Source organism: Silurus meridionalis, chromosome 2, assembly GCF_014805685.1.
Source record: "Silurus meridionalis isolate SWU-2019-XX chromosome 2, ASM1480568v1, whole genome shotgun sequence".
Lineage (NCBI taxonomy): Eukaryota > Metazoa > Chordata > Actinopteri > Siluriformes > Siluridae > Silurus > Silurus meridionalis.
Genome location: NC_060885.1, coordinates 18,466,196 through 18,489,029, shown reverse-complemented (window position 1 = coordinate 18,489,029; position 22,834 = coordinate 18,466,196). Strand labels below are relative to the sequence as shown.

The window sequence follows — 22,834 nt, the reverse complement described above, 5'->3', positions numbered from 1 at the left end:
AATTCCCGAGGGGGAACGTCTCCAGGTCACGTATAGGGGACTCCAGGTCCCCGAGGGAACGAGATGCTGCATCTTTATGCCACACAGCCACCATCCCTGCAGTGCTTCCTTCCCTTTTCAGAATCTAGTGCCAGTTTCACTCCATGTGCTTTCTATAGCTTCCTGGTCCTGATGTCACCAAGCCGGTAATGCCACGCTTTCCATTGTAAAAATTGTTCCATTGTTCCATTTTCCATTGCAAAGGTTTGAGGAATATATGGGTGTGTATATTACATATATCACATTTGGGTGTAAGGTGTCCACAAATGTTTGTCAATGTAGTGTATAATTGAGAATTCATTACCCATAAACATTTCATGAGTTTGGCAATGAAATGCTAACGATATGTATTTTCTATATTTCCTTTTTTCTGATTTATTCCTCTTGGTGTAACTGATTTTAAGAATGTAAATATTGATCCTTACTTATGTAATGCAACCTCTATACCATGGACAGTGTTGCCTGCATAAAATTGTCCTTAAAAACCTGTAGACAATCTCATAATAAACGTTCACTGACACATTTCTTTAGTGGGAGCCTGTGACAGATTCAAATACACTTTCTTTAATGAAGTAAAGGTTACTGTTCATTAGACAACAACATTGCTTCACTAGGAGTCAATGAGTGTATAATGTATAATATGGTAGGGAGGTAGTTTGTATATTTTTGCCACGGGGTGGCACAGTATGCTCTTCATAAATGGATTTTTGTGACTGACTCAACACATGGCTTTCTCCTTATGATAATCAAAGTGGCTGAACTTGGTAACTAACTTCCAATCAATGACTGACAGCATTTCAAACCTAATTATTTACATTTGTGTCTTTTGGCAGATGCTTGTTTATACAATTGAGCTGTTGAGGGTTTCAATGCCTTGCTCAAGGGCACAGCAGTGGAAGCTTGGCAGTGCTGAGATTGGAACATAAGACTTTCCCATCAGATGTCTGAAAATGTAACCAATAAGCTACAATCAACTACAAACTTGCAAATTGCTTGGATTTGCAGTAGTGGTCAAAAGCCTAATTCATAACAGTTTTATGTCGGCCTATGCAATCTTTCCCTCTTCAGTGAAATGTAACGTGAATAGCACCTTTAAAAACTCTTTTTGAAAGTGACATGGCAGATACTGATGATGATGATGTCATGTTGATTTTGGGAAAGTATTTTGTTGTTCTTATCTATAAGAAATTGAGATCAGGAGGCAGACCACTGCTTTGCATTGATTTCATTTGAATGTCAGGTCAATAAACAGGTTCTTTCAGCTGTCTTGCTACAATAAAAAAGACTGGCTGACTGACTGTGCAATACACAATATATATATTTTATCTTGGCTAGGACTGTAGAGGTTAAGCATTGCCTCTCTAATCTCTTGACTCTCCCTTTATTCTCAGTACATTTAGTCTTTCTCTCTCCCCTCCCCGTTTTAATTTTAGCATCGCTCAATTTCAGTCAGAAGCATGCAATATAATCAGCGGCGATTTAATATTGGGGCAAAATTGCCTATGCTGATGACACATTACTTCTGCATAACTAATGTGGCTGTGCATCAGGCAGCAAGAGTTTCATTTTCAGACTTCAGTGTTTTTGTAGATGAGACAAATACAGCTCAGCACTGATGATTGGTTAGTTTCGTCTGCTCCGGACCAAGTAAAGAAGTCATGCTGCTTATCTTGATTAAAGTGATGGACATAATCCTAGTATGCATTGTTTATTGGAGGTTTTAAACTTATTATACAGTCTGCTTGCATTTTTCCTTTCTTCATCAGAGCTAAATTGCTGCTACTTTTCTGCTACTCTTTAAAAACTGGAAGCACACACACACACACACACCTACACACACACACACACACACACACACACACACACACACACATTAACACAAATGGACTGATACAGTGGTGCACCCTGATAGCCCTGTACGGCAATTTTTTTTTCTGCTTTAACACCTCTAATCGACAGGCCACATAATCAGTTATTTAATAAACCCTTTCTGAGCTTATGTGGATGTGTTCAACTCAAGAAATAACTTTATAATGTGATGCAGGGCCAGTGATATACTGATGTACTGTCATTTGTTTAATTATTAACAAATTACAGTATACTACCCCATACTGATCACCATTTTTTAAGATTCCTGGTTAGGCTAGGCCATGTCTCGACTTACGATATTTTTAGTTATGATGGTGTCATGGTAAAGCATCTTCGCAATTCAGAAACTACCTGTAGTGAAGAATTAATGAATGAACATTCAGAGCCAAGTGGGCATGCTCACAGTGTGTGTGGCAGTGCCTAACTCCATAATAAGGTCTGCATGAATATTAGATGCTAACTGATATTGATTCTCAGTCCTCTTTTTCATTCATTGGTTTAAACCAAAGATGCTTCTCATGCTTCTGATCTCATTCTAAATCTTTGGATGCAATGAAGTAATCATAATTGGACTGCAACAAAATCTACTTACACTAATGGCTTTTATGCATTTACACTATTTTATGCATTTACACTCTGGAAAATGGTTTCACAAGGGTTCTTTGTAAAAGGTAACAGTTATATATAGAACCATGACTATTCACAAAATTTTGAGTACTTAAAACATTTTTGTAATTCAGAAAATGGTTTAGCAGTTATGCCATTCAAATGATGACAGTCTCCTCTACAAGGTCAGTTTCTTTTATTGTACATACACTCAATGTAATTCATTCAATTTATTTGTAAAGAACTTTTAACAATGTAATGTCCATTGTCTTAAAGCAGGTTTACACGATTACATGATAAGTGTGTATATGTTATTTATAAGTGTAGGTCCCTAATGAGTGAGTCGGTGGTGACTGTGGTGAGAAAAAACTTTCTGAGATGGCATTAGGAAGAAACCTTAAGGGGAACCATACTTAAGAGGGAACCCATCCTCATTTGGGTGGCACCAAATGTCCATTTATTATAGCTAAATGATGTTGAGGTGTGCAGTGATGGCAATCAGATGCAAACTGTAGTCCTGAGTCAGTGTAGCAGACTGTTGACATTAACTACAGTCCAAATCCAAATCCTCGAAGCTCCTGTTCTTACTTCGTAATTTCATGGCTCCCAAGGCTGTTGATAAGAAACCATACACAGCTGCACAGAGTGGCCTCCAATCCAAGAGAACACCTTCCAGAGGCAGGATCGGATGCAGCAGGCAGATCCAAAGAGAGGAGAGGGCCTGGAACAGTGGACACTGTTACTTCAGGAGCATGTTTTACTTGACAGAGAGAGAAAGAGGGGTGATAGGGAGAGAGGGATATGGATTTTTAAGTATCCTTATTGTTGTGTAAAAGTTAAGGACATGGTGCAGTCGGGGATTACAGCAAAACTCACTACAGCAGCATAACTAAAAGGAAGCGCCAAAAAATAACACTCTGGGATTAGAAACGGTCCCCCACACCACAGCCAACAAACCTGAGTGAACGTTGAGAGTGAGGGAATGACAGCATACACATATTCCAGTTCACTGAACATTTAATATCAATGATCCCGCCAGATCTGCTCATTTACCTAAGAAACCCTACTATTAATAGGCTTGACTAAAAAAATTTGTCTTCAGCCTCAACTTGAACACTGAGACTGTGTCCGAGTCCTGAACACTAGTACAAAGGCTATTCAATAACTGTGGGGCTTTGTAAGTGAAAGCTCTGCCCCCTGCTGTAGTCTTCATTATTTGAGGTACCAACAAACAGCCTGCACCTTTTGATCTAAGTAGGCGTGGGGATCATAAGGAACAAAAGTTCATTTAGATACTGCGGGATGAGACTGTTAAGTGATTTATACGTCAGTAGTAGCAGTTTATAATCAATGCGAGATTTAATTGGCAGCCAGTGTAGACTGAGTAAACAGGGGTGATGTGGTCTTATTTCTAGATACAGTTAAGACTCTTGCTGCTGCATTATTGACTTACTAAAGCTTATTTATGCACTTACTCAAACACCCAGACAGTAAAGCATTACAGTAGTGTAATCCAGATGTAACAAAAGCATCAGCTAGTTTTTCTGCATCCTGTAACAACATCATATTTCTAATTTTAGCACTATTTCAAGGTAAAAGAAGGCTATCTGGTAATGTTATTTAAAGTTTATTTAAACGTTATGAGCCTCAAAGAACCGACTAGAGTCAACAATCACAGCAAGGTCTTTGACTGCTGTACAAACTGAGATAGAAAGACCATCCAGAGACGCTATGCAATCGGAAAGTTTACTTCTAGCTACATGTGGTCCTAATAAAACTTACTTCCATCTTATCAGAGTTAAGCAGAAGTTAGTCTAATGTCCTTTACACACTCTTCGACATTGATCTCTCTCATCTAACTTTGCTGAAATATACAACTGTGTATCCTCAGCATAGCAATGGAAGCTAATACCATGTTTACGTATAATTTTACCCAGAGACAGCATATATAGAAAGAAAAGCAGTTGGCCTAAGACAGATCCTTGATTGCGATCAGTCAAATAAGACCTAAACCAGGAGACAGCTGTTCCCTTTATTCCAACAACATTTTCTAGTCTAGCAAAGAAGGATATTATGATCAATACATTAACCATTATATACACTATATAAGCCATTCGCAAACCAACCACATGATGCAAAGTAACATCTCATGTCTTCACTGTTGATATTCCATGCTTTTTTCTCGTGCAGACTATTTTGTATTTTAAGCTTGTTTTGCTCTGGATTTTGGATTTTGTTTTGTGTCTAGCCTTTGTTGATCGCCTGACCCCTGCCTGTTTTTTTGACAATGCTATAACAAAGCTTTGTCTGCCATTTTTTTTAAACCGTTCTGTCTCTAAAACCTGACAAAAGTGCATAGTTTTAAAAAAGGAAAAAAGTCATTGATGTGCTTAGTTTTTTTGTTATGCGCTGTTTATGTAACATTTCCTTAAGACTTCAGAACAGAGGAGTTTTACACTTTTATTCCCAGCGAAAATGTCAAGCTGTTTTTTTTTTTTGAAGGGAGAAAAAAAGAAGGGAGTGGATGTTTATCCGTGCTGTGACACGTGGTAACAGGAACAACTTTTCTTGCAGATGTAACTACAAACCTGAAAATGTTTAAATTAATGTTTAATTCAATAATAAAAGCCAAAAAAACCTTTGGACCATGATGTTATACACAGATAATCAGTCTTGCATTAGGTTTCATCATATTTTATATTGTAAGTCTTATTTTTCATTTAAAAAGAAATGGCAGCAAGCAGGCTCAACTATAAGTAAAAAAAAAAATAAAAACGTTTTCAAGTCAGCATAAATAAAATAAAGAATTTTCTTTAAGATATAAGATGCACACACACACACACACACACACACACACACACACACGTACACACACACACACACACACACACACACACACATATATATATATATATATATATATATATATATATATATATATATATATATATATATATATATATATATATATATACACACACACACACACACACACTCAGGCCTCAGGGGAGTTCTGCTTTATTCTGACTTTTCTTCCTACCACCTGCACTTTTGATCTTTTCTAGTTTTCTCTTACTTTTATGTTTTTGCTTTGCTATTGTATAGTTAATTTTCCACGTGCTAGAGGAAAAAAACTCTATCACTTTCACAAATGTTATTCCATTAAAAAACGATTTACATTAAAAAAGATATTTTGTCTTTTCCTTATGTTGGAAAGTTTATTATTTTTCAAAAATACAGGCGAAAAAGCCAGTGTTATCGTACTGTGCCGTTTGTGCTGTTTTTTTTTGCAAGTTCACACTGTCCTTTGCATGGAATCTAGAAAGCGTTTTATTTCGACATTCTGGGTAGCGTATACTGTATATGGTGTCAAATATGCTGCCACACCCAAATGATAATCAATCAATCTGTCAGTGATGCGTGACTGGAAGGAAAGGACCCAAATGCAGGATGCCACAGGGTAATAGAAAGCAGGCTTTAAAAAAAAAACAGGCAAAGGCAAAACAAAGTCCATAATACAGCCAGGAGACAGAGCAGTGCAGGGAAACCAAAATCTTAAATTCTAAACAGTCCAAAATCCAAGAGCTGACAACCAGAGCAATATAGGGCGGAGTAAAAACACAGGCCAAAAACAGTCCAGAGTCCAAATCAGAGCAGAGGCAGAGCAGAACAGGGATCGGGTTAACTAGTAGGGAATAGGAACCAGAACAGGCAGGGTGAAGAGAATAATACTAGGTACATGGAAAGCTGGTGAGATAACTTGGCATTGAGTAAATGTCTTTGTTGTCCTTAAATTACCAGTGATGCAGAAAAAACGTCAAGATGGCCGCCGACCCGGATGCGTGCGCCGCGAAACCGCAATTGCGTGCTAAGAGCCCGGAAGATCCTGACACAATCATTTGATGATTTTTTTTACCAAATTGTCTGCATAGATTACAGTGATTACAAAATCATTGGTAAAAAATCCAGGTTGATATATTTGTGCTTATTTTACATATATTCTTATAACAGCTCATTCACATTTTTTTTTTTTTTTTGCTGTGGACATTCTGCATAATTCATGCATTAATAAACTTCTTAAAACAGCTAAGTTTTTCTTTTTAGAGAATTTTAACTGATAATTATGAAGCAAGTGTCATAGCTGTGTAGAGCTATATATAGACATTTCCTCACCAGCCTCTCATTTTAATGAAAGAAAACACTATTTATCATGTTACTGAGAGATCAAAAATCTCCTTCTATGTTAAAGGCTTATGCAACTAATGTAACTATAAATGAGTTATTTATGAAATGTATCATTATTTTATGTGTACATTTTGTAATAATTAAGAAAGCATTGTAGTAAAGAGCAGCACTATCTCTAAAATTCTAACAAAAAAAAACAACACTCCAAATACACCATTTTCAAGCTTGTATAACTTATTTATGTATGTGTTTAGCTATGCAGTAGTTATGTTAGCAGCTGCAGCAGCATATTAAGTTAAAGTTGGCTCAGCACACTTACACTTACTGTACCCATGGTTTTGATTTGATGGACGGAGAAATATTTCAGATTCTCTGACCTGAATTTGCTTTTTGAAATTATTTACAATTTTAAGGTCATTTCATATTTCTAAGGATTTTATATAATATTGAGTTAATATATTGCTTAGGGTGAGAATTGGAAGATGATTTGATTACAATTGAAGCATAAGGTAAAACAACAACAAAAATAGACAGAATAGCAGGAATGTTACATATAAATCTAGTACCACATATCAAATTATGTTTTATTCAGTATTTTGAATTTACAAGAAGAGATTTTACATGCATATTTATAATATAAATAGTGCATAAATGTCTTAGTGACAGTTGATTCATTTTAATCACATTGTCTCTATGTTTGTAACATTCTGCCTCTCCAGCTCACTCCTGTTGGCACCACCATCTTCACTGGTTTCTCAGGAAACAACGGAGCCACTGACATTGATGATGGACCAAATGGCCAAATTGAATACGGCATCCAGTACAATCCGAATGACCCGGTAAAGTCCATTTCAAATATGTATAGCTATTTTTTTTAACTGCTATGGCAAAATGTGTTTTATTCTTTGGCTGTCTCTGTCATTAATCTTTGTGTTTTTCTTTCGCAGATGTCAAACAGGACTGTACAGGTGGCCAGCACATTGTCTGGTAACATTGTTCTTGCTGAGAGATTAAACTATGAAGAAAGAACACGCTACCTAATCATAGTCCAGGCTAATGTAAGTGCTTTTACAGTTACGATACCGTTCTCCATATCCAGAACTGGATTTTAGGTTAACATGAATTCAAGCTTTTTATGTGTTTTCATTTAATTGTCCTATTTTATTTAAGACATAATATATTAAGGAAAGTAATTTGATTGTGAGATCTGCCTTGTTACCATCATGGCTGATGTGTTGCTGCAAATGCAGGGAAAGTGTCACTGCTTTTGTTTATGAAATTGTTTACTGGCTGGTATTTTGAATGAGCAACATATATTTATCAGATTAGAGCATTCATTAGTGTTGAACTTCTTCACACCATTATGACAGCATTTTGACACTCATCAGAAAACGTGAAGGCGGCTTTGTTCTACAACAAAGACAGAACATAGGACGTCATCTAGAAAGTGAATCCTGGCTCCAGGCAGAACCTTAGCACTGCTAAGCTCTTGTTCTGCTTTTAGTGTGCCCTTAGGCTGACCGCACTGCTCAGTTTGATGTTACACCAGAGTAACTGAATAAATGCCTGGGCACGCCTTCATAAAGCCAGGCAACCTGCAATTGCGCATTATCAGTGCAGCTGCTCCATAAAGTTTTTTCTCCAATGAGCACACTAGAGTGATTTCTGCAGAGGAGGATGATAATGACCAACCGGCATAAGAATATTGTTCATATTTAACTAGTTTTTGTCACTTTGTCACTTTTATTTTAAAACCTCTTCCTAAAAGATGGTCAAATGTTTTCATCTTGGCATCTCATTTAGATGAGTCTTAACCATTATAAGTTAAAATTATGGTATATTATTACTTTATTATATACCTGCATGGATGAATTAATCAGAACTGGATTGCTAAGCATGTATATCCCTTTGAATATCCTGCAGCATTTTTAAAGCAGTGACCCTATTTTTTATTTTTTATTTTCAAAGCAAATTGTATTTCCACATTGTTTATTGCTAGGATTAGTTTTCTTGACAAATCTTGAGTCCCAGAAGCATTGTATCACTAAGTACTTTGAAAACCTTTTAGAAAAAAAGTTTAGGAACATTTCAATTAGCAAGCACTTTCCCAACCCTGCATAATTAAAGTAGTATGTTATAATGGTCCTAAAACTAAAAAGTAATATGAGCCATTTGTTAGTTTTGCATGCAGTTCTAACTCTTATTTTCCTTGTTTTTTTCCTATTATTTTACTACCTATTAAAAATAATTAACTATAATTAATAAGTCAGTTTGTAGTCTAGCAGAATTCATTACAACTTTACCAACCAAGCTTACATGCTGATTATTTAAATAATAATAATTGCTAAATAATAATTGTTTTAATAATTGTGCATCAGAATGTGGGCTGTTCAAATGGAGCTGTTTAATGCTGCAATCAAATCTCAGTGCAATGAAATATCAATGAAAATGTTATTCCTAATTTTACATTGCTGTAGTGACTACATAATTCCTTTGCTCTAAATTCATCATAATGTTGTAGATAATGGTACAAATTCCTTCATTAACACTTTAAAGAAGATCTGCAGAATCTGTTGAAATATGGCAGCTCAAAGTATTTTCACTAAGTTTTGGTATTTTCCTTTTTTTTTTTAAAAGTATTTTTGTACTTTTGACAATGTGAACTGACTTGAATGTAAACTATGATTCATTGTCTACTTGCCTCATGATAAAAGCTTTAATAAGCTTTAATTAGAGTATGTTACAAATGTCAGATTCTGATTATTGGAAATAGATTGTGTTTGCTCAGCTCCATCAAATCAATTTTAATTCTAGGAGACCTGTACCAAGACCTTGTGGTTAATAATATTAAAATAGCCATTTTTTCTGTATATTGTTATCCCATTATAACCTTTCTTCATTTATGCTTGTGTGGTCAGGAACATAACCTATAACTGCTTCCTCATTCTGATGCAATTTTAACATCTCTTCAAATCCTAAAGTGTATGTGTTGTGTGAAGTTGAAGGAAATCCCAGAAATAGGCTTGCCTGATTTTTTATTATCTATTGTCAGATAAGGGCTGCATGATAGCACAGTGGGTATCACTGATGCCTCACAGCACCAAGGTACATGACTTGTTCATAGTCTTTAGCTTTATTTACAGGCTGTTTTGTGATTCTGTGCATGTTCTTCCCATGGGTTTCCTACCGTCTCCTTATTTCATACCAGTATGTACCAGTCTTTTGTCCCTAGGTGTGAATGTGTGAGCAAGATGCCATTTATGCCTAGTGTTTCTGGAATAGACATCAAAACATGTATGAAATTATGTAGTAAACAAAAATGATGGAAAAAAATGAAAAAAAAAAAACCTCCACAGAATATGTTTTATATTTTTTATTCTTCAAAGTAGCCACCTTTTGCTTTTATGACAGCTTTGCACATTCAAGGTAATCTCTCAGTCAGCCTCATGAGGTAAGGTTTAAGAGTTCCCAGAGGTGTTGAGTGCTTGTTGGCTGCCTTTCCTTCGCTCTCTGGTCCATCTTTTTCCAAACCATCTCAAATGCATTTAGATCAGGTGATTGTGGAGGTCGGGACATCTGATGCATCACTTCATCACTGTCCTTCTTGAACAAAAAAAGCTCTTACATATCCTAGAATTGTGTTTGTGTTCATTGTCCTGTTGGAAACCAAATTATCGTCCAACTAAGTGCAAATGGCAGATAGAATTGCATGATGCTGCAAAATGCTGTGTTGGCCATGCTGGTTAAGTGTGCTCTCAGATTCAACTAAATTATCCATACTTCATAGTGGGAATCACACATTTAGGAGCCGCCCATACTTACACAGGCCATCAAATTTTCTGAGCCGCGAGTTCCAAACTGCAAATTATTGACTGTATACGTGTATATATATATATATATATATATATATATATATATATATATATATACACGTATATACAGTCAACGCCCAATAATTTGCAGTTTGGAACTCGCGGCTCAGAAAATTTGCTGGTTGTTATTTGGAACCTAACTAACAGCAAGTTGCAAATTATCTTAAAATTTGCGGGAATCCGCAGTGGGACCGAATGTTTAGGAACGTTGGGAATAACATTTTAAACTATGTTTTCGCTAACAAATTTCATACAAATTTTTTTTAAAAACACTATTGTATTAAAGTGACATAATGTCTAGATAAATTTACTAAGGTACCACAGGGGCTGCGGGGGTCCAACATTTGCGGATTTTCTAACGTTTTAGAACGTAACCCCAGCGAGTTCTGGGGACCACTGTATATATGTATATGTATATATGTATACATTGCCATGTATTGTGATCACGTCTTATTTTTACTACAGGTTAAACTTTTATTTTTGTTTTAATAAACATTTGACTGTTTTGGAGTTTGGTTTTGTGTTGGTAATTTAAGATCTCTGGGCTTTTTTTTTCTGGACCCCTAGCTGTGGCAAATCTTTTGCTCGAATCCGTTTTGTGGTTTTGTAAGAATTTATTCAGAAGTAGAACTTATTCAGCATTGCCTTTTCACACACTCATACATCTGTATAAGAGCCTCAGTGGTGTGCTGTACTGATTGGGTACCCCTTCGTTCAATATGATGCCAGACTGCCTGCAGGATCCATGAGTCTCAATTTAAAATGGCACGCTTTTGATTCTGTCTTATACCTCCAGACAGGAAGGGAAATGTAAAATTCACTCACATTCAAAAAGCTTTCAAATATGTTCAGGTGTGTGTGTGTGTGTGTGTGTGTGTGTGTGTGTGTGTGTGTGTGTGTGTGTGTGTGTGTGTCTGGTGGTGTGCCTCTGGTGGTTGGCTGACACATTTTTTAAAAGCCTCATAAGTTTCAGGTGGTGAGAGTGCCTATTACTGGAATTCACTTAGCAAGGACATGAAACAAGTCAATTATTAAAAAGGTGACTGGATAAATTTGTCCATTTCCCCTCCCTATGCTTTTATTTTTTTATTTTTTACCTCACTCTTAACCCAAAAATCATGCAGTCATTTATTGCTCTGAGATTCCTCCTGTTTCTTTCCACACAAAACTTCATCACCATTTCAGAAAAGAGTTCTTTTAAGACTTAAAATAAATATTTTCCTTAAATGAAAATGTGTGGATCTGGTTTAATTCTGATTAATATAACACTTGTTTTAAAATAAAAATCTTACTTGTTTGTCTTTTTTAAGCTGATAAAATCATTATGACTTTTTATCACCCATTCATTTTACTTTTGCTTCTCAATTGCAAACACTTGCATACAGCATAACACAGATTCACTATAAAAAGTGAGGTGTGTATTTATGTAGGTATTGATTATTTTGCTGATATGAAGATGATATGTGTACAGTATGCAATGAAATTGTGTTGACATAAAATCAAAATAAATGAAATGCACTGCTAAGCTCTGAACAGAACATTGAGGATAAACTTTAGCTGATGTTTTTGTCTGTGTTTGTATGTTTGCACATTTTGCAGGATCGTGCTCCATTTCCATCCAGCCGGCACACTGCTACTACAACGCTGACGCTAGATGTTCTAGACGGAGATGACCTGGGTCCCATGTTCCTGCCCTGCGTTCTGGTCAATAACACACGAGACTGCAGCCCTGTCACATACCATGCCGTCATTCCTGAACTCATAGACCCGGTGAGAACTCGACCCATGCAACACTGCTTCCGCTATGAGTTCAGCAGGGACATGCTTGCCTTTCCATTCAGCTGTTTAAACAGTTACTGCTACAGTATGTACCTGGAGAATCAGTCACTGATGGGGCAGTGACTGTAAGAGAAAAAAAAACAGCCCCAAACAGTAATTGTTAAGCAATGCTAAACTTTATCTCACCTGCAGACACACACCACTAATTTAGTGTACAGCTAAAGGCTATCCTGCCATCTTCCATGACAAGCTGCAATGTCTGTTTGTGTACCTGCGTTGGATTTATTCATGTGGGAGTAAAAATGTTTTGTTAGAGTTCAGCATAAAGCTCCAGTATCCTGGGGGAGAGAATGTGAGTTATTACGTTTGGAATTTTTTTTATGTAAACAAGTCCATGAGAATGTTTTGCATGTTTAATCCATTTATAGAAAAGCAGACATGCAGTAAGCATTGTATTATATTATTGAGACACAATGAATCCACCACAGACTGCATTATCTATAGTATGTCAGGTGTTTAGGTTTATCCATGCTAGTTGAACAGTTAGCAAAAGTACCATCTTCTCATCCTCTTCTGTAACTTATGTAACCTTTTCAGTAGCCAAAATGACAAACTACTATTATTCTCATTCTGCTTGGCCAGCTTTTGCTGAGTTAAATTAATCGATATTACTACATAATATATGATATGAATGAAAATATTCATACATGGTAAAGTGAAAGTATTGCTGCAGTCATTCTATTAAACAGTTTACAACTTGCTAACATTTTTAATCAAATTATATGTTTATATCTATATAGAGTTTTATATTTTGGAATACAAGGTCCTAGCTTTTTACTTTGTTTTTATCATTAAGCCTTTTAACACGATTAAAGCAATTTCCTCATGTTATTATAACCACAAATTCTGGTAATTCTGGCTATTTTTTCTGAAGTCCTAGCTGTAAAGTTGTGAGACAAAAACACAGCCAAGGATTTTTACATTGTTCTCTTGAAATTTTTATATATAGCTTATATTTTGTTATAACACTAATGACCAGACAACACAAAATAACTGTTTTCTGGATGTTCATTGTATGGCTGAAAGTATGAGGGCACCTGAGGCACGGCCATTAACGAGTTGAGGTCAGATTCAGGCTAATGAAACTTAATGTAGGTCAGTTTGTGCACAGGAACATTGTTGTGCTGGAACAGATTTAGGACATTTAGTTCCATTAAAGAGAAATTTCAATTCTACAGTATACATAGACCTAGCCTATATATGGATGATGGTTAGATGTCCACTTTCATTTAGACATACCATGGATTTCACACATAATGGTCTAGGCAGTGTAAAGTGCAAACTGCTTTTTAGTGAAATATCAGGAGAATGTACAACAAGAATCTATGAAACCAGATAAAGCATCTTTATGACATTTTATCTTTATTAGAGACTATGAGGACAAGCAGCCTGAGGGCATGAACTAGAGTCATTAAGAATTGCTGTGAAGGGAATGCATAGAAATGTATTGAGTATGAAGCAGATGAGAGCACTTCAGTTTAGCCAGCACTAAGGCACTTGCACTTCTTTTCAACCTTTATGCTCTGATGCTCTAGATTAAAGATAAATATTAAACTTAACATAACATCTTAAACATAAAAGTCAGCGGAAAAAAATCATTGCTAGTAGCACAAAACAGCAACTACGTTATATACAGAAATTAATAAAATAGTCCATATTCCTGATGCTGTTTAAAGCTGTTAGAGTTATTGGTCAGTGTTGGTATTAGCAAGTGTCGAAATGTTTTTGCAAAAAAAAAACTATATCCCGAAACCAACCCCACATAAACTAAAGGTATTATAAATTTTAATGTGATATGTGCTGATCACATTTATTTGACATGTTGGAACTCTTTGAACAATGGTTAGACAAAAGCAAAGCATTCCAGATGGCAGGTTAAAAATAAAGAGTAGACATAGGGGGAAAGAGAAAGAATGGAAGTGTAGGATGCTGCCGCATAAATCAGACCTTACTTTTGTTTAATTGTGTAGTGGATGGAGTCCACAGGAATTACTGCTTGATACAATAAAGAAAAACGATTTGTGTAAGAGTGTACCTGAAGTTCACCTTATACTCAAGCTTCTAAATTGCGTTGTCGTGCACATCCACCACTCCAGTGTGAGTTAGTGTTTATTAGATAAACAACCAGCCTGGATGAATGCCAAGGCAATAAGTGTGTAATGTTTATCCATTTTCTACTGTGGTTTTGTGGGTTTTTTGTGGGTTTTTGTGTGTGTGTTTGTGTGTGTGTGTATAGTGAACACAAAATTTTACAAGAACATAATGTAGAGGGAAGTGCACTGAACAGAGCAAGCATCAAAACATGAAAACACACATAACTCCTTCAATGGCCATCAGTGAGCTTGATGGTGGTGCTTCAGGACAGGAGCTGGAGTAGATAGAGTGCGACTTCTTCCAGCTGAAAACAGAGGGACACACAGTGAAAAGAAGTAACTGTTATTCCTTGTGTGCATCATAGATTGTGGAAAACTGATGCAGATGGCTAAGCATGAAAATGATATGTTTATGAGGCAGTCTGTCCTCTCAACCCTGCTGTTTGCTGCACTATGCATGTTTTAGTGCAGCTACGTCCCTCTACAGTACCCTCTAGTTTTCATTTTTTGTTAATCAGTTGCTGCGTGCACATGTAAGTGTGTGTTGATTTTGAATTACCTCAGTAATAAAATTTCAAATTTGTTTGATGATGTGTATCTGTGAGTTCAGATTAAAATGAAGACTGTAGAAAGAGAATGAGGAGTTTTTGTGTAGCGTTAGTGAGGTTCCATAATTTACTTATTTTTTGTAGTACTACAAACTTTTGTGAAAAGCAAACAGTGAAATTAACTAAGCTCTCCGGAGTGTTAACTAAATTGGAGAGTGTGCAGTTCCATTACGCTATTTGTATTTTTCCCCGTTTCATGTTGGTTTTTTTTTTGTTTGTTTGTTTTAATAGTTTTTCTTTTTTTATTGGCTGTCCCTTTAAGTAGCAGTAGTTATATGTTAGAAATAGAGAGCAGAGAACCACACATTATGAGGTAGAGTGTTATATTAAGTTATTTCTTAGGGAGATTTGTGTGTTCTCGAATGTCTTAGGTAGGAACAAGTTACAATTAAATAATCCTTTATCATCTTTAGTTTTTTTTTTTTTTGCTGTTTTTGATAAATCTTCCTTTCGTATAAAAGCCTTCTGCAGAGTGTATGTTTCTTATCAGCAATGCAGCCATTTGTTTGCATGTGAGTGTGAGGGAGGTAAAGTTTTTTTTTTTTTTTTATGGTATGTCAAATGTCCCAATAGGGATAGAAATACCACAGTTCTGACCTTGTGATATCTTTGAATGCTCCAAATGAGAGCTGCAGGAAAAGGAAACAGATAGTTATGTGTAGGCATAGCATTTATTAGCTACATTAACAATGTCGACCGAATGTCCACTAAAGTAAAACAAATATCAATCCAGAAAACATGGATTGATTTGATATTTCCTTAATGTTTAAGTTACTGTATGTATGTACAGTGCCCTCCACAATTATTGGCACCCCTGTTTAAGATGTGGTCGTGGACTTCAAAAAATTCTCCTTTTTTAAAACAACATAGAACCCAAATGCAAAAAAAGAGAAAAATCCAACCTTTTATTTAAGTACATTACTTTGGTGGTAAAAAAATCACACATTTAGAAAAAAAAACAAAACTTGAAATCATGTGTGCCACAATTATTGGCACCCCTGATGTTAATACTTTGTACAACCTCCTTTTGCCAACAAGACAGCACTTAATCTCCTCCTATAACATTTCACAAGATTGGAGAACACAGAGAGGATTTTGACCATTCTTCTTTGCACAATCTTTCTAGATCATCCAGTGTCCTGGGTCCTCTCTTATGCACTCTTCTCTTTAGCTCGCCCCACAGGTTTTCGATTGGGTTGAGGTCTGGGGACTGAGATGGCCATGGGAGGACCTTGAGTTTGTGACTGCTGAACCACTTTTGTGTAGATTTTGCCACATGTTTTGGATCATTATCCTGCTGAAAGACCCAATGACGACCCATCTTCAGCTTTCTGGCAGAGGCCATCAGGTTTTTATTTAAAATATCCTGGTACTTCAAAGCGTTCATAATGCCATGCACCCTAACAAGGTTCCCAGGGCCTTTGGAAGAGAAACAGGCCCACAGCATCACAGATCCTCCACCATACTTCACGGTGGGCATGAGGTGCTTTTCGGCATACTCATCTTTTGTTTTACGCCAGACCCACTTAGAGTGTTTGTTGCCAAAAAGCTCAATCTTAGTCTCATCTGACCAAAGCACACGATCCCAGTTGAAGTCCCAGTACCGCTTAGCAAACTCCAGACGTTTACGTTTGTGAGTGTTAGTGAGAAAAGGCTTTTTCCTTGCATGCCTCCCAAACAGCTTGTTGGCATGTAGAGAGCGTCTGATGGTTGTTTTGGAGACTCTGTGACCCCAAGATGCCACTCTTTGATGCAATTCTGTGACGGTGAGCTTGGGAAATTTTTTTACTTCTCTTACCATCCTCCTCACTGTGCGTTGTGGCAAGATAAACTTGGGACCTCTTCCAGCCTTGTTTGTCACTGTTCCAGTTGTTTTAAACTTCTTAATGATTCCTCTGACTGTAGATACCGGCAAGTTAAGGCGGTGGCTATTTTCTTGTAGCCATTGCCTGACTTATGAAGGTCGACACACATCTGCCTTACTTGAATGGTGTGTTCTCTTGTCTTTGCCATGTTGACAAATGGGTAAGAGAATTAGGCCTCTGTGTCACGTCATATTTATACCCCAGGAAACAGGAAATCATGAATTACTAATTAAAAGTCCCTAGATACCCTGACCAACCTTAGCAACTACAGAAAAATATATTAAAAAAAAAAAAAAATTAAATTTTTCAGAGGAATTGTTAGGGGTGCCAATAATTGTGGGACACATAATTTCAAGTTTTTTTTTTTTCTAAATGTATGATTTTTTTTACCACCAAAGTTATGTACTTAAATGAAAGGTTGGATTTTTCTCTTTTTTTGCATTTGGGTTCTATGTTGTTTTTAAAAAAAGGAGAATTTTTTTGAAGTCCACGACCACATCTTAAACAGGGGTGCCAATAATTGTGGAGGGCACTGTATGTATGTATGTATGACTCTGATTAATGTAATCTTAGGTGAATTTCATTGTCACCTCTTTATCCATCCTTTTTAGAGTAAACTGAATCCCCTAAACGTGTCACCACCTATCCGAGCAGTGGATCAGGACAGGAATATTCAGCCTCCATCAGACCGACCCGGCATTCTCTACTTTATACTGGTTGGTAGGTATCCAAGGCATTATAAATCTTCACTCTTAACAGAAATATTGCTTTTTCTTCTAGAGATGTTCTATGAAAGGTAATTTGTATTTCTCACTTGTGCCCACTTTCCTGTCACCTTCAGGACAGCCAGCGGTCTACCCAGAGTTCTTTTCTTTGAACAAGACCACAGCCGAGCTCCGCCTTCTAAAGCCAGTTAGGAGAGACCTCTACCAAAGTTTCAATCTTGTCATCAAGGTCATTCCTGCTTTTATCTTGTGTATTCTCTTGTCCTAGCTATTAAAAATAATGTCATTATTTTATAAATATCCTAATTTTTGTTAACGTTTAACTGCATTGTTCTAATGATTCTACATGGAGTAAGATCTAGTACAAATTGTACGTGAACTATGTGCAAATTATACATGTACATTTACATGACAGTAGCATTGACACATGTATTTTAATACTCTATTTAAGCACTTTAGATTACTATAAAGTTTAAATCAAATTGCATTTACACTTACACTTGACCAATCACACTCAATCCAAGGATAATTACAGGAGATTACATCAATTACAGCACTTGTAGAGGATTTGCATGTTCTGAGCGAATTCTCATTATGCATGATTAGGATCAATTAGTCAGGCAATAAATATAAAAGTAAATAGAGTATGATGCATTTAATAGGAGAACTCGTAAACTGCTCTTGGTCTAGCAGCATATTTTTTGTATATATATTTTTTTATTGCATATTTTTGATTTCTACTAATCTTGTTTTTTTTCCTGCATATCAAAAATCTTGGTCTTCACCTCAGGACATTCTCATGTATACAGCTAACATTATTTCAAGCACAAAGGTTCATACATTGTGCATAAGTGTCCATGATTTGGCATTTGGGGGCACATGCGTGGCTGTATTCCCATCAGCTTAAATCAATATTAGCACATTTTTATATGATATACAGCAAAGTGAGTTTGAAGTTGTTAGGAGGGCAAAGAGTACCGGCAACGAAATTCAATAGCAAAGAAACACACAAATGCACAACAGCAGCTGTAGGCATGACAAAATTCAGATGGAGAGAGGGAAAAAGGTCGAAGGAAGCTTAAATCATATTGCTGTACGAGAAGCAGCCGATGAATTATTTAGAAATGTTAAATTATTATGTTTGCCCTGTAAAGTGCTACTTCCATGTTTGTCTAGCTATGCTATGTATTTGCTACTTCAGAAAATCTGAAACAGCATGTCAAATGCTTTTAGAATTCCAGCAATAAGACAAAAAAGAGCATTTCTGTAAAGAATGTTTAGATATGCTGCTGAGATAAATATTGTTTTGGCTTTTTTGGGTACAAAACCAAATATGATTACTGAACTCAGAATCCTGCTCAAGCATTTATATTAAAAATTATTGGATACGAGATAAATATTAATGCTCCAATTCACTTTCCGTGAATCTGACAGGATTCTGCATACAGTACATGCCATCAAATACTCTTTAACCAGCTAATTAGTGTTGGCTTACGTATCAGGATTTCCTTGTGGGTTAACTGAGGTTGCTAGAAAACTTTTAGAACACCTTGGTACAGATTGTACATGTCTGTGGAAACATGGTTTCCATTTTAATTCTGGAAGAGTTTTTTTTTTTATAGGACATTGTTTTCAAGGTGATCAGTAAAATTAACTTTATATTAATTTGTAGTGATGGTTCCCTATAATTGGACAGGTTTTTTCAATTAATTTATCACACACTGTTAGCAGACATGTGCTGTCTTTACAGAAGTCACATGTTTAATCCTTATTGCTACTGTTAGCTATATGGCAAAAATAAGCTCACTAGACATGATATTTCAGAAAACCATTTAAAATACGATCATAAAAACAGGCTTAGTCAGCGATGTTCAAGGCATGTGTGTATATAATCTTAATAAATAAATCGTAGACAAACTCACAGCTCAAAAACACCTACTTTCTCCATTAAATGAAACATTTATCTATAACAGCAAATCAAAGGAGCTAATTGTTGATTTCTTTTTTTATAAATGCACATTCTTTGCAATGTGAGCTGTTAGGTTATGTTTGTGACTTAATCCCTATGCAGCTCTCCGTGGTGCTGAATCTTGTTCTCCCACTGAGCTGTGCATAAGCTGCCAGTTTCACACGGAAATGTCCACCTTCCTGGGTATCATCGCCACAGCATATTTACCCCTGCTGCGTTTGTTTGCTTGGATTGTTTATTTTCTTATATGTATATGTGTGTGCGAGCAGGCCGAGCAGGATAACGGCCACCCTTTGCCTGCGTTCGCCGACTTGCAGATTGAGGTGTTAGACGAAAACAACCAGGCACCGTACTTCCAGCAGCCATCCTACCAAGGCTTCATCAGTGAGTCGGCCCCTGTGGGTGGCACCGTGGCAGGCAGAGCCAACCTCACAGCACCGCTGGCCATCATTGCCCTTGATAATGACATAGAGGAGGTACACACAAATAATAACCCCTGGGAGAATCATCCTTTGTTAAAGTTTTATTGTGGAATTATGTGTTATTTGGTTTACTTTAGCCACAGTTAAACAATGTCATTATGTTTAAATTTGTGTGTTTCAGCTTCCACCAGGGGCTATACCAGTAGGTGATCGTGTTGTGTGCTGTGATTTAAAAAAAACTTAACTCTTACTCTTCTTGGTTTGCTTGTTTTTTCTATATTTGGTTCGTTTTTACTATGTTGGTATAAATAATCTTATCTGAAGTGTTTTATGCTAGTAAATAAGATTTGGACTCTTCTTTTTTGCTTCTTAAAAAAGGAATTCATTGATCCTGCAAAATGTCTGCACAATTTGCTAAGTGAAAAGTCATGCAGAATATGTAGGGTAGGGATGCTGCTTTACAGCTTTTGGGACCTAAAGTCAGGTCACTCCCCAGTCTGAAATCTCTTTGTATGTTTTTTCCCATGTTTGTGCTGACGTCTTCCAAGTTCTCTGATTTACTCCTTACCTCTTAAAAACATTTAGGTGAATTGGTAATGCTGAATTGCTCCTAGGTGTGTGTGTGTGTGTGTGTGTGTGTGTGTGTGTGTGTGTGTGTATTCATTTATATAAAGTATACATGAATGAAAAAATGTCTGTGGTAAAAAAAATAAATAAATAAAAATGCAATGCAATCAGCACGGATTCCTCAGCAGTGTTTAAATGTTTCGAATAATAGCATACTGATGTTTGTGCATCAATAATGCAAAGCTAAACACATTTGAGCTCTACTCAACCAGAAACATTATGTACTTTTTTGATATTTATACATTAAATGTTGATACCACTATATTGATTCAATTAAAATCTGCTTGTATAAAACATTTTTTTAAACATTCTGATGTTGCCTCCATCTAACATGTAATTACCTTATCATTTAAGGCTACATGTACTTATATGAGATACTTCTAGAAGTTGCGTAATAAGCATTGGCAGTCATTAAGAAATAGACTACTGTGCTTAACTATAGACCAAAAAAAAAAAAAAAAAGCAATTACAAATCAGACTTGTAACATATTGATTGCTGAAAGCCAAATTAACTTTCATTAGTTCAGCTCACTTACTCAATTGACCCTCAGACACAGGGTCCCTCTGGTCCTGGTCATCTCTTCCAATTAATTTTTGGCAGATGGGAAAAAGTTTTCAAGGCTTTAGGGTTGATGAGGGCCTGCAAGTCTTTTTAGAAGGTGATGCACAGCTTAGCCGCAGTCTCATTTCCAGACCAATGGAGTAAGTGGCATTTTGAATTACCAATTGGGAAAGGCAGACATTCAATTATGGTTGATGTGTTAGGAAATATGCTGTTCTAACACCACCAAATTCCTCCACGTCCTGGTTGATGTGCACCTGCACCAGTCAATTCTGTGTCTCTTCCCTTTATTGTCAGTGTCCTGCAGTTCTTCTAATGCAGCTGTGGTATGGAAATAGCCAAGCTCCTGTACCCCCACATACTCTGTCATCTTTTGCATCGAGTGAACTTAATGTAAAGTGTAAAATGTTAAATAAAACTTATTTGAATGCACACATTAGCAGTGTTGACAGACTCTATATATCAGCTGTAGCAGCAAAAAAACCAGAATTTCTGTGTTATGGAATTCTGCGGTGTATATTTACAGTTTGGATTATATTTTAGTTTTATTGCATTATATTTCACTTACACGTGCTTAAGTAATTTATATAGAATTATCATTATAACCAACCAATGAACCGGTTAGATTTTGGAAATAATCCAAACAGAATTATTCGATAAGGATAAGGAAAAAAGTTACAAGCAAAATAAACCTGTTGGTAGTTAATATGCCGTTGGTGTCAAATTTGACTTGTTTTTAGTATTTAAATGCTTGATATAGACTAAATGTTCATTTAAATAACACTTTATTTTAAAGTGACACATGAAGAGATTAACTCTTAAGAATCCAAAAACAGCAGCTTGGTGATCAAGGGGTTTGAACTCACAGCTACAAAGTCAGATTTGCTAAGTTATCTTTCATAGTGTGCTTTTCATCTTTAGAAAATATTCAAGAATTCAAAATAATGAATTCATTTGATTCCTTTTCAGTAAACAATTTATGCAGGCATTTTTGTAAAAAGAAAAATACATAAAGCTCCTGTTTAATGAAAACCCAGTAACATAAATATAATCATTGTGTGTATGCTTGATGTTTCCATGGGAGGAGACCAAAGCAGGATAATGTTAACTTTTTAAAAATAATGACTAGAAACAGGTGTTCATTGTGCTTATCACCATGGACAGGGACTGAGATTATGAGTAAAATCTGTTTGTCGTAACGCATCTGTGTGTTTTAAGTGCTATAAACTCAGAAATGGAATAGTAATGGTCTTTTATTGCCTGCAAAATTTCACAGACGTTGAAGAACAATGAGATATGATCATTTATCTGAAAGACCCCTCCAGCTTAGAAGAAGTGCAAAATGTTTCCCTCAGTGTGAACACAGAATCCTCTGAACACTGGCATGTTCACTTTAAACTGTGCCATTTATCTAAAACACTGAGCATGTAACAGCTCTGTCTCTTCTCTCTCTCTCTCCCTCTATTTTTTTTATTTATTTTTTTCTCACAAATCCTATCTTTTTTTGCCAGTTTTTCTTTTCTCTTCTTACTTACACATTCATCTAAGGGAGA

At 36.1% G+C, this 22,834-nt stretch overlaps 1 protein-coding gene across 6 annotated transcripts in view; it reads left to right on the top strand.

The window, feature by feature from the left end:
• Positions 1–22,834, top strand: part of pcdh15a (protocadherin-related 15a) — a 200,128-nt gene that overhangs the window by 74,970 nt on the left and 102,324 nt on the right. For all 6 annotated transcript variants that reach the window (XM_046834051.1, XM_046834068.1, XM_046834042.1 and 3 more), the window contains 6 exons: positions 7,419–7,538; positions 7,647–7,757; positions 12,171–12,341; positions 17,588–17,696; positions 17,818–17,930; positions 19,940–20,146. In XM_046834051.1, coding sequence (XP_046690007.1) covers positions 7,419–7,538; positions 7,647–7,757; positions 12,171–12,341; positions 17,588–17,696; positions 17,818–17,930; positions 19,940–20,146 — 831 coding nt within the window. The remainder of the gene's footprint in view (positions 1–7,418; positions 7,539–7,646; positions 7,758–12,170; positions 12,342–17,587; positions 17,697–17,817; positions 17,931–19,939; positions 20,147–22,834) is intronic.